The sequence below is a fragment of the Dendrobium catenatum genome, unplaced genomic scaffold (genome assembly GCF_001605985.2).
Source record: "Dendrobium catenatum unplaced genomic scaffold, ASM160598v2 fragScaff_scaffold_264, whole genome shotgun sequence".
Lineage (NCBI taxonomy): Eukaryota > Viridiplantae > Streptophyta > Magnoliopsida > Asparagales > Orchidaceae > Dendrobium > Dendrobium catenatum.
In genome coordinates this window covers 949,584-968,348 of record NW_021318726.1, presented here as the reverse complement: position 1 = coordinate 968,348, position 18,765 = coordinate 949,584, and the positions used below count along the sequence as shown (strand labels likewise).

Sequence of the window (18,765 nt, the reverse complement as noted above, 5' to 3'; positions counted from 1 at the left end):
AAATTAATAGAAATTGTGTAAAATAATGTTTCAAAACTTTTCTTGTACTAAAGAAATAATATCCAACAGCCATATTATTTTCTATTCGATTCAAACCGCACAGAACTCAAAATATCCGGTGAAAACTTTCCAGAAAATACCCAAAATATGCAGAATCATTATCTCAAAAACATACCAAAAGTTACGTGGTAAAAGTTTCGTCCACACAAAGTCATGCGCGTTTTTCGGTAACGGAAACACAAAACTGAACAGAAAAATACCAAAACTCGAAATCTTCAAAATCAGAAATAGGATTCGGATTCCTTACTGCGAGACGAACAAATCTTCTAACAATGACGACGGACGAAAAGCGCTCCGCGGTCTCCGAAAACAAGCTTTTCCTTCTCTTTCTCTCTCCTGGCTTCTCTTTCTCTCTCTTCAAATGATTCAAAATATCTCAATCTGATATATATCCATTTAGATCGTCCCGGACGATCCGAATTCGTCCCGGGACGATTTGCCCTCCGGACGAATTTCGTACGTACGTGTACAGTTTTCGTCCCTGGACGACTTGCTCTCTGGACGAATTTCGTCCCGACGGATCGTCCCGACCCTTACAGATTCGTACAGACGAATCAGGCAGATTCTTCACAATTTTCTTCAGTTCGTCCCGTACTAAAGTCAGTTCGTCCGGACTAACAGCACTCAAAAAAATCAGCTTCGGAGGGGTTTTACATATAAAGCCTAAAGTAAATTTTTTATAAGAAAAATAAGATATTGATGAATAATTATTCATTCACTATTTTTACTACGTGTAGTATATTTATAAAGAAAATAGTTACATAATTTATTGATAAATTTTTTTTGTCAAAATGGATATTAAAATTATTGTATTTAATTTGAGATATGTGTAATATACATTTTAATTGATTTTTTTATGTTTTGCACTCATTTTAAAGCAATTTACATAAAAAAATTAGCATTGTTTTTATAAAAAAAAAGACCTAACAATTCCGTAATTTAACATACAAGAATATGCTTTAGACTTTGTTCGGAATAGTAATCATACTAATTTTCACAATAACTTTCTTAAAAAAAAATTTCCTCTTGCAACAATATCATATTACATTCCCAAACAAAGACTGCTCTTAAATGGCTTTCTTTCCCTCGACCCCGATTGTCTACTTCGTTTTCCACTTTGCTCCTCTCTTGCAACTCACAACCTAGAGCACGGCTTTCGTTTTCCCTTTAAGTCCTCTCTCTCCACGTTATTTACATTCTTAATTTTGATCTTACAGCTCATCTTTTCTCCAGTAATGAGACAGCAAACGGAACAATATTAATTTATTCTAAAATTCCAGATGAGATGACATATTGTTAGAAAATTGACCGCCAGAAAATTGATCGTCGGAAAACCACGAAAAATAGACCGTCGGAAAATTTTACCGGTAATAGGTGATTTTCATGTAGTGTTTAATTTACGCCCCCCCCCCCCCCTTTCCCCCCCCCCCCCCCCCCCCAGAATAAAATTTATGGCTCCGCCACTGGATTCAGGGTCTTATTTATAAGTATGTATATGCATTTTTTTTTTATTTTGGTATAATCAATATTTATTTATTTGTTCTATTCTAGTTTGTAGCTATGTACTGTAGTTAATAATTAACGTATATACATTTTGATGATAAATGAAAAGAATAAAAATATGTGGATGAGTACTTTCTTCTACTTAATGGAAGGTAATTAGAAGTTTGGTGATCTAATTTAATTCAAAAAAGAAATATAAAAAAATCCTCAAAACTTTGATCTTGGCTCGGCCTATCACAACTCAACACGATATGACATGTTCTGATTGTGGGTCATATTGAGTTGGTTTGTGACAACATCATACACAAGAGTCATCATCGCAGCTTGTCGGCACTTGTTTACATATTAAGGCATTCCATAATATCTCCATATATCATGGATGGGTTAACATTACTAACCTACTATTAAGAAAGCATATCAATCTCCACTCTTGTACATTAACTTATTATAATAGCCTAACTTTTCAATTATTAGATTTTGCTCTGTGGGAGTCACATCATCGGGATTGGCGGAGCATTGGCTTTGAGCTCTTGAGAAAATGGGGAATTGAAGTGTGCATTGTGGCACCGAACGCCTCCGTCGTAGCACCGAGTATCTTCATCAGGAGTACAACGGCGCTAGGGAGTTGAGCGTCGTGGCGTTAGGTTAAGTTAGTGCTTTTTAAATATTAAATTATATAAATCAATTTCATTTTGCCCTAACCCTTAGCATCGCTCCCTTATTTGCATGCCTTGACAGGGGACGAAAGGAGAAGAGGAATAGTGTGAGAGAGCAGAGAGAAAGTTTGTTTTAGGTCATTTTCGTCTGCCACTTCAATTGAGAAAAGTGTTCTGATTGTGGTAAGTAATTCGGATATTATTTATGTTCTCAATAATTTTGTATTTTTTGAATTTTATCTCTCCTAAGATTGATTTAAATTCAATATCTCTCGTTCTAGTATTTTTCTACCATGTAACTCTTGATATTTAATAGATATTGTCATACTGAGTATTTTAATGATTAATAATAAAATTTCACTAAGTGGTTTTGCTTATATTATATTCTTAATTGAAATGCATAATATAATGTTGAATATAAACTGATCAAGAGTCTATGTACTACATTAAGATATATAATACACGATATGCATATGTTTATTATTTTCTTAGTGTGATGTACATTTTTAACATACTATATGTATACTCATAAGTGTTTTGAAAATTTCATTGATTATATGTGATGTTGGCTACTATATTTTATGTGATATAAAATGCATGAAAAATAAAAAAAGATTGGTTGGAAATGATTGATTGATTCTGATTGACAAGCATTCTTTTCAAGGAAATTTGTGGTGTAAATCCTAAGCGATATGAAAAGGGAGGTATATGAGGATTAACTGATATGCTATACCGACAAACATGAAGTGACTACTTCTTATATGAAATCCACCTAACGAAGGACTTATGATTTGTGATATAAGATAGATTCCTAACAGTATGACTGATATGATTGAGAGTCGTTCTTGTAGGGTTGACTTATAGAATTGAGTACCAAAAAATACAATAGTTAGCCAAATATAGTATATTGCTTACATTGCTTACATATGTATATGATACTAACATACATGATTGATACATGTACATGATATGACTGAGAAGATCGATATAAGGGCATATGATTCACATGAAATATATGACGTGTATTACATATAATATTGATGTTATAAGACCTGCATACACATATGATATTACATATAACACTGATATGATTGATATGACTAATACATGGAAATATGCATTTGATAAGAATATAATATATATGCATAAAATATATATTATACGACATGCATATGATAAAAGAAAATGTATTTTTTTCATAAAGCGATACATAAACTATTTTGTAACTAATATGCATAGGAATGATATAACATTTTGGTTCTTTACATGGTTGCTAGTCACTACTCATAAGAATACAGTTGCACCAATTTTGTTGCTGATATAATATAATAACGTTTACATTGAGTGCTATATGCATTTACAGTTATACATTTATACTGATATTGATTGAAAGATTATATGTATACTATTTCCACTACCTTGCATTGATTGCAGTTATAGGTTTTAGTAACCTACTGAGCTGTTAGCTTACTCCATGATTTTTGCATTTTTTTCAATAATGGGACAGGATCTAGTGGAGTGAAATAGATCAGACTTTCCTAGGTTTCCTTTTATTTTATATATTAGTTTATTCTTTTATAGTCAAGAGTTTAGATTGATAAACCGATTTATTGAGGTTGATTGACCTCCTGACAATTGTATTTGAATTTTAGGAAAAGAATGAAATTACAAATTGAAGAAAAAAATTTAGTGATAGCTTCTGTAGATTTATATTTATTGAAATGAGATTATTGGCTCTAGTATATTAATCGAGAAGTAAATAGATAATTCTCTTACAATTAGATCTTGGGGTTGTATCTCTACCAACTTGAATTATATTGAACTAACATTTCTTGTTTACACACATCACATCATATATTATGTTTCATATTAAACACATTAACTCTAATCATTACACATATCTCATGTTATGTATGTAGTATTGAGATTACATTTGCAAGTCACTAGCACAATCTTACAACAAGGTTCATGAGGATCATATTATGCATAGAAATTAACTATCCATAATATTCATTTGAAATATTCTAGTTAACATTTAAAAGATTTTCTCAACGATAACAATTTATGTTAAAATCTACATACTCACTAAAATACATGAAATATGATATTTTTCACCCAACTGATGAAAATGCAGGATGATCATATTAAAATGTGTAGAGTAATCATATTTATAACATATCATGAGAAAGTTGACTAGATTATGAGATGCATAGTTTTTATTAATTTTAAGAGAGAGAACAATAGATTAAAAGTCAAGATAATAAAAAATAAGGATATAATTAAGATCACATATAGTGATTGGAATAATTTTCATTACTAGAGTAATGAAAATACCAGTATGAACTTCTCATTTTCTCTCTCCTCTCTCCTCCGCTCTCCCTTCCACCCCTCTTCTCACTAACCAAAATATGCAAATGGGGAGGGAATGAGTTTTAGGGTATTAAAATACAATAGTGGAAATATATATTAAATTTTTTTCATCACCCAACATTGTAGGATTCCCCAAAATTTCACAATAAAATAGTGGGATCAGCTTCGCTATGCCTACAACGCTAGAATACATCTATAAAGACAGAACGACTTAGTGCTCTCACTTGAATTTTTATGCATGCAAAGATTTTCAATCTAATATATATAACATGTATATATATAACATGTATATTTATAAAGGTAATGCACATGCATGAGGGTCTTGTGGTTGTTATATTAGAAAACCTTAATTTTTGGGAAGTAATACAAAGAGGACAAAACCCTATGGCTATTAAGCTAAGACAGGTAATATTTTGATGATTGTGAGTTTGAGCTATTACAAAGGATCAAAGCAGATAATATATTGATTATTAAGAATTTAGGTATGAAAAATGGTATTAAAACAATACATTATCCGGAAGATGAGAACTCTATCTTAGAATCATATGAACCTCATGGATAATTTTGGGTTAAGAAAACTGACAAGAGAAGAATGTGAAACTATTTAAAAAAAAGACTAAAATCAAATATTGTGGCGTCTTTTAGTGTAATAGTTAGGATTTTAGTAGAAACTCCGAAGTTAAGCCTGTTTGTATAAGAGCACTCATAGGAAGGATGACCTCTTAGAAAGTTATATTTACATGACAAAATTGTGAGGTCATTAGATCAAAGTGAAGAATAAATATCTCAATAGTTAAGCATTTGAGTTATTAAAGAGCATAGTCACATGAGGGTGATCAGATGATAGAATGATCGTAAACTTTTAAAAATTAGAATCATTTATTATGAAACTTTAGAATTAAATGATCCTAAAATTTATAAAATCATGCGTAAATTTTAATTTGGGTCGCTTCTAGCATAATAAATTTCCGTATGGGTAGCTTATCAAAACTTTAATTAGTCCTGTAAATTAAAATAAACTCATATGTATCATATACATAAAATTTATTTATTTATTTTTTTTATGGATTGTCAAAAACTTCCCGCAACCCCAAAGCTATGAAACTTTGACGGCTCATTGGGAACCAAAGTAATCGTACGTATAGGTTCCCACGCCGTTTATTAATTTCAGGTTTCGAAGCCTGAGAGGGGAAAGAAGAAAAAAGGACGGCATTTTGTGTTGGGGGAGCTCGTATTTTCTGAGTGGAGGGCGGTGGTGGAGAAGAAAAAGGAACAGTGTGAGCGTCTTCTTCCGCGTCGTTGAGATAGCGCACATCTTTTCTTCTTTGAGATGTATTATGCTTTTTGTAAGTGTCGGAACTGATCTGTTTGACTGTTTGTCAAGCTAATCCTCCAAGTTTTTTTTTTTCTTTCTGCGGATTTCGTGGATCATTCTAATAATCCCTCCCGCGTTCAATTCCTTTTATTTATTCGTTTGATCTTTTTATTAGTTAAGCCCGAGCTAACTGCTAGTTCGAAGAGGTAGTAACCGGTTACATGCTTTGTGTTTTTTTTTTTTTGGATCTTTGATGAGGCTAGGAACTTAGGTTTCCTTTAAATGAATGTCCTTGCAGGCGAAGATTAAAGAGGGAGATTTTTGTAAAATTCTATAAGCAGTTTTTGGATTATTCACTTGCTTCCTTCATCCTGGAAAGTGAGTGTTTTTTTCCTGGTAAATCCCTTGCTCAAAGGATGTTGCCGCTCGAAGAACTGATTTAAAATCAGATACATCTGAAGGTATTATTTATTGCTTGGGTAAAAAGTGCTGAATTTTAATAGATGTTTTGATCAATATAAACAGCTTCTGGCTCTAAGAGGCCGTATTATTTACTTGGTGAGATTTTTCTTCATCTTTCTTTGCACTAAATGTGAACTGATTACTTGTTGAATCTAATATCAGAGGGCAATTTAATACTAGAAGCAAAAATAGACGTGATGGACTTTCTGCTGCTTGGACTAGAAGAACCACCTATTGAACGAAGAACTGGTTTGCGTAGGGAACAAGCAGGCCGAGGTTCCTACCGAGCGAGCTAGTGAGGCAGGGTGGTTGGTCTTGTTTCTTGAACTTATAATACTTTTGACTTTGGAATATAGTTACTAAGGCCTAAGGGCTTATGGGGTCTGCCACTGCGTTGAATCAGTTGCTTAGGAATCTTTGCCACCGCTCTATGTGGAAATATGCTATTCTTTGGAAGTTTCGAGATGAGAACCACATGTAAGTTTCGGTTGCCTTTTTTTTCCTCTGTTTTTTAAGAGAAGCTAAGTGATGTGCATTTTTTTGACCTTGCATTGCTATGTAAATGCATCGCATACATTGTGGTAAAGCTGGTGAAAAGTAGATCCAACAGCCTGTTTTTTTATATTGCAATCTATTGCTTTATAATTTGCAATATGGTTTCCGTACTTGTTATTGTCACATCCCGGGTCTGGAAGGCGGTATATCCGGCAACACAGGATGCGATGAATGAATTAAAGGACCTTTTTTGTTCTCACAAGAAGAAAAATGCATAAACCAATAATATAATAATATATCAGAGTAAACAATGAAAATGAAATCAAATATTCATTTCATTAATATAAATTCAAATAACAATATATCAAAGTAATATGACTAATATAAGCAAAACGAGTATGAAAGAAATAACAACATGAAACTACCTAACCCACAAAATCGAATGCATAATAATCTAATATAAAATATAAAATACCAAATATAATCTACTACTGATAAATCTGCTCCTGACGTGACGATCCGCTAAACACATTGTTAAGACTTGCTATTAAGAGATAATGAGTGAGTTTGAAAAATTAAACCCAACAAATAAGTCTTATCTATTAAAACATAAATGACAAAGAAAACGAGGCATGACTAATCAATAGGTAGAAGTAAAAAGTCAACGTGTCACTATAATAATGTCACATGCCATGATTCATACAATAGATTCCAGTATGCTAGTGCTCAAGTGTATATGCCAAAGTACTACTAATGTCAAATACTTTCAATTCTTATAAATGCAATCACATTAGGTATCATTGTACCTAAAACTGACTAATTAGTCATTCATTATTTTCAATTCATGTCATGTTTTGTATTTATACATTTTTTTTATTCATGTTAAGTATTTATACATTTATACATATATAACTATAGTCGGTTTGTTAAATACCTATTATCGGGAAGGTAAAACACCAACCCAAAGAAATTTAACTATTTTCTATTGAGTCGTCACTCTGTGGGCCCATCGGCTTGGCTAGCCAATATCTAATAAGATTATACCAACCTACATATCATTGCACACATGCATATAATTTTCTATTTTTAATAAGCAAATTTTCATGTGCATTGTACAATTACTATGGCAATTTAGGAATTTCATAAGCAATATGATTTGAAAAAATACTAGTAATTGCATTTAACAGGGATAACGTGCATGAATAAAATTTGTTGTCATATGATTTAAATGAATGAGAGCTATGCAATAATTAATCATGGTAACACTACCTCTATATTTGCTAAGATCATCATGAATCTAAATAAGATCTACTGCAGTTATGCATAAATAAATAAAAAATTAACATAGAGTTGACAATCTAGAATATCTAAGAATTTTATACAAATAACGAAGGTATCACCCCTTAAAAATAATGTTACATTTATCCCAAAATAAATAATAATTACTCACAGTGAACAACATGAAATTCAAATTCAGTTGCAACTTACACGCTTCCATCAAACTAAAGTCCTTCAAGAAGTAAAGCCAAAATAATATTAAGCATGCACTTTGAGGCATAATTTTGAATATCCTAATTAATCTTAGTCACACCATAAACACCAAATCAATTATCAATTAATGCGATCTACCCTATGTCCTAACAAGGCACATTATGATGATCAAAATTAAAAGATACCCCACCAACAATCTTAGATTAATAATACATCTAAAAGATAATATAGAGTTTGATCAAATCAAACATCAAACTTAAATAAGGCTTCCTCCTAAAGCAAGTTAAAACTCATCCTATGAGAAATTTAAGGCTATACATAACTAATACAAATTAAATCTAGCATCACATTAGAATTGAAATAACTTTTAAGTAGGAGATTAGAAACATAAGAAGAAGAAAGAGAGAAGGAAAAAGAGAAGAAGAGGGAAAAACTCACTATAGAAGGAGAAGAGATTGAGAAATGTTCTCCGATAGCTGCTGTTGCAAGAAAGAAACAAATAGGGAGGAGAAGGAAGCATTTCAACAGCTGTTGCAATAGAGGATGAAGGGTTGGAATGATGCCCTAGGCTTCTTTCGCCTTAAATGGTGAGAGGAAGGCTGTGAGCGGGAGAATCAACCACAAGGAGAAAAAAATATTGTGATTCACGGGGTTGGGGAGAGAGAGAGAAGCGTCTAAATCAACCACAAGGCTGCGTGCTGCTTGGTTGTGATCTAAGCGAAGGAAATATGTAGTTTGGCTTGTGAGATCAGTTGTTCACGAGAGAAACCTTGATCGAACCGGTCCATGGTTTGGTTATAACAATTATATTGATGAGAATGCTTTATCGAAGCGATTCAAAGGGGCAAAATTAGAATAGAATTAAACCTTACATAATGCCCTAGCAGCCACCCTGACCGAGCATTCTTCCTTTATTCACTATTAGTTCCCTAAATCTTTCTCATTTGTTTGTTTATTTATTTTAGAGGGATTTACATGCATAGCACCCAAAATATTAGCACTTGTAGTGTTTAGAAAAGCCAGTTCATGAAAAGCAAATAAAAAGAAATGCTCTGCCAAATGAAACCTACTTCTCATGCAACATTTTAAAAAAAAATTTAAGATATTTATGCACTGTACATATTGTTCAGTATGGTTCATGCACATATCTAGCCTCTTATGATTAATGCCCGTGCTGCTTCATCCCATATATTTGTCTGTATAAGTCATGAATAATTTGTCTTTTCATATTGGACGTATTCTTTTCATTTGCCAGAACTGTTTCAAGTAGCCAACATTGGGTTCTTTAAAATTGATTCCTGTCAACCACAGAGAGGTGTTATCTTATATCTAAATGTTTGGCTATAAATTATATGTTCCATAATCGCTGCTCTATGGTTAAAATTTTAAAAAGAAGCAAGTTTTAAGAATTTTCCAGATGCATCTTATTTCTTATAACCATTAGTCATGTATTACCTGCAGACTTGACCTAGGAATGCCATACTAGGTTAGCACTGGCTAAAAGCTAAAGCTCTTTATGTCTTGCATGCTCAAATTCAACAACCACAATAACCATGGTGCAAGTTAATTCTTGTATATACTGTTAAGAAATAAATGTTATGGGTGATATAGTAACTTTAAATAGTTGGATCTATTAGATTTTTATTAGGTGTTGAATAGGTTATAAAAACCTTAGGAGTCTGTAAATACTGCTCATGTGGAGTATTAGGGCAAGCACGATGTAGAAGAAAACTGTGCTTTGGCTTGCTCCGCTCCCCCTAAACTTACTTGGAGTTTCACACAAGATTTAAGTTATCTATTTATCTTGTATTTGCTATTATTTAAGCTGGTTTGCTTTGTATCATACGCAGATGCAAAAATTGAGCAATTACCCTTAACTCTTCTAATTGTTTATTTTTTCCTTTTCAGGCTATTGACATGCGAAGATTCTTATGCTATTGATAAAAAGTTAGACATTGCTATGGAACATGCTCAATACAAAGAATTCAACAGCTATCATCCATTTGGCAGTGAAGCTATCGGTCAAAATGGAAATATTCCTGCCTGTTCCATTTTAGTGGCAGTTTTCAACATGACACGATTCTCATACTTACTTGGAGAAGGGTATGCTTGCTTGCTTAGAAACTCATTATTACTTTGAAGTTTGAACATAAACCCTCTTCCAGTGAATTCTAAGAGTGATAAATTTTTTGAAATGTACTATTTAATAAAATTACGAAAATTGGTTCAGGATATTCTAAGATAAGTTTGATCAAGATGCGATTAAAAAATTAATACATGGGATTTCTATTATATTTAACTGACATGAAATTACGTGAATTTGATTTGCAATTAATTCAAAAATAAAGAAAATACATGCTGTGAAATGTATTACAAAATAGCAAAATATTTAGACATTTATATGTAATTAGTTGAACACGTCATAGAAAAATTGACATGCATCAATTTTTCAAGTTCATTTTGATGAAAATTGAACCATGATATCTTGATTTTTTTTTATATAATGAAAATAGTTGTCTTTCAATTTGAATTTAAATTAAAAAAATGACATACATGATGTGATGGTTAAATTTTTTTTGAAATAGTTATATTCTAATAACATCATGTGTTTTATTCAAATTTAAAAATAATGATAAAAATGTTAGTTTTTAAATATGTTTTAATTCAGTTTCATAATAACTATGACGCGTGGCTTCCATATAATTGCTCAAGACTGAAGTGTCGCTTCCTGATTCATTGTGTTGTCCAAAAGTTAAAAAAAAAAGATAAACAAACACTATCTAGACTTGGAATGATTCAGTAAAAAGTTGATCGTTTCTCCTTCATGTAGTGACCCGCCCTTGCATCTTGGAGGGAGTTGGGGAATTTAAAATTCAAACTCCTTTTGAGTTGAATCTAGGGATCTAACCCATTGTTGACTGTAACTGCTCCCCACTGACAAACTCACGACAAAATCGCCCCCGGTCCCACCTCACGACGATTATCGCCAAAACGAAGCAACTTTTCGTTCAAAAATAGGTAACCGCCCCACTCACGACATAAAAACAACGCTTCTCTCATTCGGTTCCAACACACGCACAAAAATCGCAAGGGAGAGAAAGGGTTTGCGACTTACCTCTTGCTCTGACGCCAATCCCGCGAGCCCTCCGCCCTAGCCGACTTTGGCCGACCCCAGCCTCCACCTGCTCCAGCCGAAGCAAATCAAACCGACACCTCTCCGTCTCTGCCCTAGCCCACGAACCGAGCCCCCGTCGACGCCTACTTCTAGCCGCTTGAAGCCCACCGACCAAGGACCCGCTGACACCGTGCGTAGTCTCCAACGAGGCCTGCTCCGACCCTAACCCAACGCCTCCGCCTCCGTGCGTGGACTCAGCCCGATCCAAACCGATCGGGCTCTCTCCCTTCTTCCCGATCCCTCTCTCTATATATATTATATGTAATTATATATATGAGAGAGGTGAGAGTATTTCAACAGGTGTCGAAAACCCCGTTTGTCGTACCTTAGGTCCGACCGGGATGGTTTGAAATTGAAGACCTGCGCCGTTGATTTTTAATCCGGGCAGATGGTTTTAAAATTTTGAAGCCCCCGCGTCATTGATCTTAGATCTGGGCAGGATGAAACAAAATTCGAAGACCCAATGCAGTCGATCTTAGATCATGGTGGGATGATTTAAAATTGAAGACCCTACATCGTCGACTTTAGGTCTGGATAAGAAGAAATTCAGTAGATGCCGTCCGGATTTCTCCCTCGGTGGGGAGGAGACGCAGGGAGGCTACTAAAATTTTCAGTAAACACTTGGACAAAATCTAAAATTGATTTGAATATAATTCAAATTTAAAATCAATTTTAAATAAAATTTGATCAAATAATGTTTTACCTACACTCCAAATGAACTCAAATCTAATTTGATTTGAAATTGACTTAATAAGTGATACATTCAAATAGAGATTTTCGTCAATGTCTTGCACTCAACATGACTATAAGAACTTGAACTTCAATAAGCCACTTGGAATTGTATTTAAACTAAAATATAAAGAACTTGGCTTGAATGATCAAATCCATCATACACATTGAACTATCCTTAAAGACAAAAGATTTGTAATTATAACTTGTTTGCAAGAAACAAAAGCTTCTTTTGGGAGTATAATTTGACTACAAAGCCATAGTATGGGAGTTCTTTGGACCTTGATAGATCTCTTTCAACATTGAACATGACCCGTCCTTAAATAACAATTGAGGAAACACTTTGAAATGCATATTTTCGATCGACGATAAGACTAGTGATATCTACAAATATGTATAAATCTAATGCAATGAATACTTCAAATCCTCTCTACGCCATCAGATCCACAACATATGTACAAGCGGACAGAAGGCATTCGTAGGTTCTTAAATGAAATCCAGGGCCATTTTCTAAACGAAATCACTTGCGCAATGGATCATATTTAAATATTTTAAAATGCCTCATTATGTATTAAATGTGATCTCTTAAATTGAAATGCTACCCCCCCTGCATGCGCTCCGACAAATATTTTAAAGCTGCAAACACAAATGTCTGAGAATGCTGCGCAGGGTCAAATACTACAACCCGCATGTGCTCCGATCGTCGCATATAAATCTCAAATCTAACGATTCGAAAATGCTGCGCCAGTTAAATATTCAAGTTTCATCATCCTCGAAAGGACTGGAGCCGACACGACTTGAATAACAAAATGCCTCCCAAAATCCTACTAAAATACAAGTGACTTTAAAGTCACCCCGATGATGGCTGTGTTGATCGAAAATCTCAACCGGAGGGGTCAAATCTCAAATCAAACAACAGACCAAATTCTTAAAATAAAATCAATCATCTAAAAAACTCAAAACTAAAAAATCATCCACCTCCCGCAACAGTTTGTCGGGGGTGATAAATTTGAAATTAACCTTAGCTCACAAAGAGCAAATGCATGTCGGGTGTATCACTTTGATTCATCCTCAAACAGTCTCTTGCCAACAGGGACGTGGCATGTGCCCTCTGATCGGGTGGTTTTGCTGCAAAATGGCACCATTATATTACGATCATGGCCAAAGCCAGTATGTTCCCTAAAGGCGTCAAACCCTTGAGCGATGGATCATACGGTATATTCGATAGGCATAAAGCCTTCTGTTAGCTAAGGTGGATTCATATATATCCCCTTAGACAAATATCAACACAGGTCTACAAGGTATTCTTGGACGAAGCAACCCATGGCTGGCAACAAGGTGCCTTCTGTCAGGTTGGGTCGACTACCTCCTCTGACTAAGTAGACCAGGGAACATGACAGCCCGGGACGACGGAACCATGGGATCTTGATCAGGCTCGTCTTCATTCCTCCCACCACCAGTTTTAAGTTTATGGTGATAAACTCTAAATTCCAAACTTTAAAATTCAAATCCAAGACTCAAACCCTAAAACTATTGCTATTATACGATAGGTTCATAACATATGTGACATTCTTGATGACTAGCCTTAATCGAAAGTTCTTTTTCGTTGTCAGGAGGGGTAATTAATTATAGGGGCTTGCGCCTATAGGAAACCAGAACTCAGATTAAAAAGTCCTCACAAAATGATGACGAAATCTCTGGGTAGTGTCTTATCTAAAACCCAATCTGCCTTCTGAAAATTCCCCCGGAACCTAATCTCGTTAAAACTCTCTGCCGTCATTGTCACACAAACACTTAAAAGAAAAATAGACGGATGGCGCAGAGTGGCCGGATCACACACACAACTCACACTTATGGAATTTTTCGGAGCACACACCCATCTTGCAGTTTCAGTATAGCCTTTTATGCTCCATTGACCCAATTAATTTTTTTGGTTGACTAATAGTCTAGCTCTTCACTTTGATATTGCTGAGCCTGAAGTTAGACTAATTTTGGGCGCCAATATATCTTGGCTAGCTTGTTGGCCAAGCCCAAATTGCATTGAGGAACCTCCTGGATCGCATACTAGTGCAGTTGTCCTCTGTTTTAGTGAACTAGATGAAATATTTTCATCTATTTTGTCTGTTGAAGGACACATTACGAACTTAGGAAAACCTATAGAGTAGGCTTCAGATAGGTATTTCAATTTCGAACATATTCCCAAAATTTGTGTTAATCTAACAAGGCTGACATGCCTCCAAATAGTCTCTTTAGATCTAAGGATACTCTTTTTTCAATGAAAACGTGAAAATTGAAGACGTTACTCTAGCAGGATTGTTGGCAAGGTGGCATCCATGGAGAGGCATCAGTGGATTTGTGTTGGAGAGATGAACTCTGAGCTACTTTTAGAGGTGAGCTAGAAGTCTCCTGTTTTTAGAAGCTATCATATTACTCGCTTTTATGATTATATCTAAACATGTATGAATTTAATATGCTTGCAGTATCCAGAAGAGTTAGGACTTCAGGTTACGGCAGGAATCAAGGTATTTTGACATTCTTCTAGTGGAAGATGACTGCATTATTATTAATCTGGTTATCTGTTCTCCAAAATTTATCTGCAAGAGCACTTTCCCGCTCATGTATGTTGACTTTACTTGCTGTTACTGCAGACAATTCTACTTCTACCCGTGCTTCCTCTTGGACTTTTGCAGCTTGGGTCAGTGGATAAGGTCTGTCGATCTTACTTTTCATCTTCACTATTGGTGCTAGCAGTCTTGTACTTTTGGCCATTTATCATGCATGTTTTGGAACAAAGAATGTGTTTCATATCCTATAGTTGCCGGATTTTTTAGAATTTGATTTTGCTATCTATTATGTAATTTGCATATTATTTATCATGAGATGATGTTCCCTATATATGGGCCTTTCTTTTGGATGATGCAATGGATTACTTGTTACACCAGCTCATAAAAAAGATGAAGTTTGACTGTGGTTTTATTGATATTTTTTTTGGTAAATGTATTAATAAATGAAACAAGTATTGGATAAAGAAAAAAATTATAAAAGAAAATAATCAAATTTTATCAAGAGTTTAAACTTTAATTTTTTTTTTGGTTTTTTTTTTTAAATTTTTTTTTTTTTTGGGGGGGGGGGGGGAGTGGTGGATTTGGGGGAAGAGAGAGAGAGCCCTCCCTCCCTTACGTACACTTACCTTACCTTAGTTAAGCATACTTTTCTGCTTTTTGTTACACCCAAAAATAATTTTTGTATTGGCAAAAAGCATTTTGTATGGTGAGAAGGTACCTTTCGCTGTTCCCCCTTCATATTTCTTGGAGCTATTTTATTGTGGCCTTATCCTTAGTCTAGTATTTGTATAGTATACTTAATATTTGTTTAATTGCATTTAAGCACACTTATCTTAGTTGAGCATAATTATTTTTCTTCTTTTTGTTACACCATAGTGGGATATATCCCCACTCGAAAAAGGTAAACAAATATTTTTTAATTGGCTAATATCGAATCGGCACCTTTCTCTATTTTATCCTTTATGTTGGTGGGAGCTATTATTGTGGCCTTATACTTTTTTTAGTATTTGCATAGTGTTTTTAATATTTTCTAAATTGCATTTATGCACACTTACCTTACCTTAGTTAAGCATACCTACTTTTTTGCTTTTTTTCACACCGTACTGGGAATATAGGGTTTAGGGACCCATCTATTCCCCCCCTCCCCTTCTTGTAAACCAAAACCGGTCCACGAGGGACCGGTTTAATATGTTCAGCCCCCCCGGGCCGGCCTAATATTTAAGGAGACCCCAAGAAGATTGAGGTGATACAATCTTGGCCCACACCTTTATAAATTGCCAAATCATGTGGCTTTCCTTGGCTTCCCAATTTTTATAGACATTTCATGACAGCTTCAGTATGATTGCAACACCACTAACCAATTGCTTGAAACTTAAACACTTTGTTTGGGGACCAGAATAATCACTCATCTTCTCTAATGTGATGGAACTAGTTCGGCGCCATTTCTAACTATCCCAAAATTTGAGAAACCTTTTTAAGTTGAGACGGATGCTACCTTCATTGGTAGTAATGTTCAACTTATGAGCAATCATCTAAACCTTGAAATAATGGAAGCGTTACTTGCTCCATTAGGAGTTCATATTGTTTAATGATCATCAACCAGTGTAATTTATGCACTTGCAGCGAAATCGCAGCCGATGGGTTGTATTGCTATAGAAATTTAGTTTTGTTGTGAAGCATCGAGTGGATAGTATCAACTGTGTAGCTGATGCCTTGAATCGACAGGTCAATCTCCTTGTCATGGTATAGAGTGTGGGCTCCGAAAATTCGGCCCCGGCCTCCCCGTCGTGCGATTTCTTTTTAATTCGGCGAGGGAGTTTTGACTGATATAAGTTCCGAGGTAAATTTTGGAAGGCAGAAAGGTTTGTATATAAGACACTACCCAGAGATTTCGTCCTCATTTTGTGAGGACTTTATGATATGAGTTCTGGTTTCCTATAGGCGCATGCCTCTATAGTTAATTACCCCTCCCGATCACGAGAGAGAACTTTCGATTAAGGCTAGTCGTCAATCAGATACGTAGAGATACGTGTTATCTGACATATAGTAGCAGCATGTGTTAGATTTGGAAATTGGGTTTGAATTTGGAAGGGTTTGATATTTAAAATAGAAATTTTCACCACCTAGCACTTAAAGCGGATGGTGGGGGAATGAATGATAGACCCGATCAAGATCCCATGGTTTCGTCGTCCCGGGCCATCGTGGTCCCTGGTCTACTTAGTCAGAGGAGGTAGTCGACCCAACCTGACAGAAGGATCCTTGTCGGCAGCCATGGGTTGCTTCGTCCAAGGGAACCTTGTAGACCTGGGTTGGATGTTTGTCTAAGGGGATAAATTTGAATCCACCTTAGCTAACAGAGGGCTTTGTGCCCTATCGATCATATCCTATTGATTCATATTTCAAGGATTTGATGCCAATAAGAAACGTGACGACGATGGCCATAACCGGTATTTTGTGGTGCCATTTGGCGGCAAAACCACTCGGCTCAGAGGGCCCCGGGTCATAACCGTTTATCCTGCGGTGCCATTTGGCGGCGAACCGCCGGTTAGAGGACACGTACCACGTCATTACTGGCAGGAAACTATTTTGAGAATAGATACTAGTGATATTTTCGACTAGACATTTGGCTCTTTGTGAGCTGAAGTGGACTTTAATTTGTCCGCCCCGACAAACTGTTGCAGAGGGTGGATGGATTTTGCTTTAAGTGTTGATGGATTTATTTTTCCATCTTTAAATATTTTTGGAATTTTCTGGATTCTAGATGATCTTTGGAATTTTTGTGGAGTTTTGGATTTTATGAAATGAAATGGGCTTTGGATATTTGGAAGACATTTGAAAATATTTGGGAACCCCTCCGGTTGACATCTGCATTCAACACGGTCATCATCGGGGTGTTCGGGGTAATATCACTAGTATCATTGATAGAGGATCGGATTTCGTATGTTTTATGCCCTTATTAGTGAATTCTAATTGTTATAGGCCTTGAAGATCTAATATGAATGTATTAAAACAAATACACCGGTCACCACAACCGTGTACTTGTTTGAGAGTTCGAACCTTGTCGACCCCTATTGATCCGTATAGGAGGATCGGGTTCAAACTTCGAACAAGAATTCACTTGTCAGCCCGTGCAGCATCCCTAGACGTCACGTGTGTACCAATAACACGCTCGCTGGGGCCCATGGTGGCATTTTATAATTGAACCCTGTCAACTCCTTTCATCTATTTAGAAGGATCGGGTTCAAGTTTAATAACCCGCGCAGCATCCCTAGACGTCACATGTATTTCTACAACATGCTCGCCGGGGCCCATGCGGGTATTTGATTACATTTACCCCTTTTAGTGTGCCTATGTGTATACAATTTATAGTGCACGTGCAGGGGTACTTTGAAAGTATTTGTAGACGCCTTATGTCTGCTTGTACGAATGTTGCAGATCCGGTGGCGTGGCGTAGCAGCTTCTGGATCAGTTGTTTGCTGCTTTGTATAAGTAGACTGTCATGCATTACTTGTTATTTTCTACAGGGGGATTGTAGTGCACTAACGAATCTCCTGCTTTACTCGTAGGTTCTTGCATTTGTTGTGGTCTTTTGAAATTTGTTTGTGATCATCACATCGGGTGTACGACATGATCTTCTACGAGGACTCGTAGGAGTCGACATTCTCTACATATCTATCATCTTTGCTTATAGCGGATCAATGTATCTTTCAACCATTGATTGATTATTGACTGCAGCCATGTTGCAACATTTATTATCTACTGTTGATTATCATCATCATACGAATATATGTTTGCTGCACACCAGTCCTCCCAATTTCGTTGGAGACCGAAATATTTGCTTGCATATCACTATTGATCCTTGGTCTAGTTGTATTCGTCATTGCTCCAACTTTTCATGTTGACTGTGAGAACATTTGTGCCACCATTACGTGCTAACCCTCGTGA

The 18,765-nt window shown here is 35.5% G+C and overlaps 1 protein-coding gene across 4 annotated transcripts in view; it reads left to right on the top strand.

Moving 5' to 3' along the window:
* Nucleotides 1–5,711: 5,711 nt before the first annotated feature.
* LOC110115619 overlaps nt 5,712–18,765 on the top strand; it is an 18,675-nt gene continuing 5,621 nt past the window's right edge. The window contains exons 1-7 of one of the 4 annotated variants that reach the window (XM_020848895.2): nt 5,712–5,866; nt 6,203–6,365; nt 6,529–6,843; nt 10,261–10,455; nt 14,565–14,646; nt 14,737–14,778; nt 14,905–14,964. In XM_020848895.2, coding sequence (XP_020704554.1) covers nt 6,743–6,843; nt 10,261–10,455; nt 14,565–14,646; nt 14,737–14,778; nt 14,905–14,964 — 480 coding nt within the window. In that variant the 5' untranslated portion in view covers nt 5,712–5,866; nt 6,203–6,365; nt 6,529–6,742. Of the gene's footprint in view, nt 6,111–6,202; nt 6,366–6,528; nt 6,844–10,260; nt 10,456–14,564; nt 14,647–14,736; nt 14,779–14,904; nt 14,965–18,765 lie in introns of all 4 variants that reach the window. The other 3 variants (XM_020848894.2, XM_020848896.2, XM_028693361.1) reach the window with 3 other exon arrangements.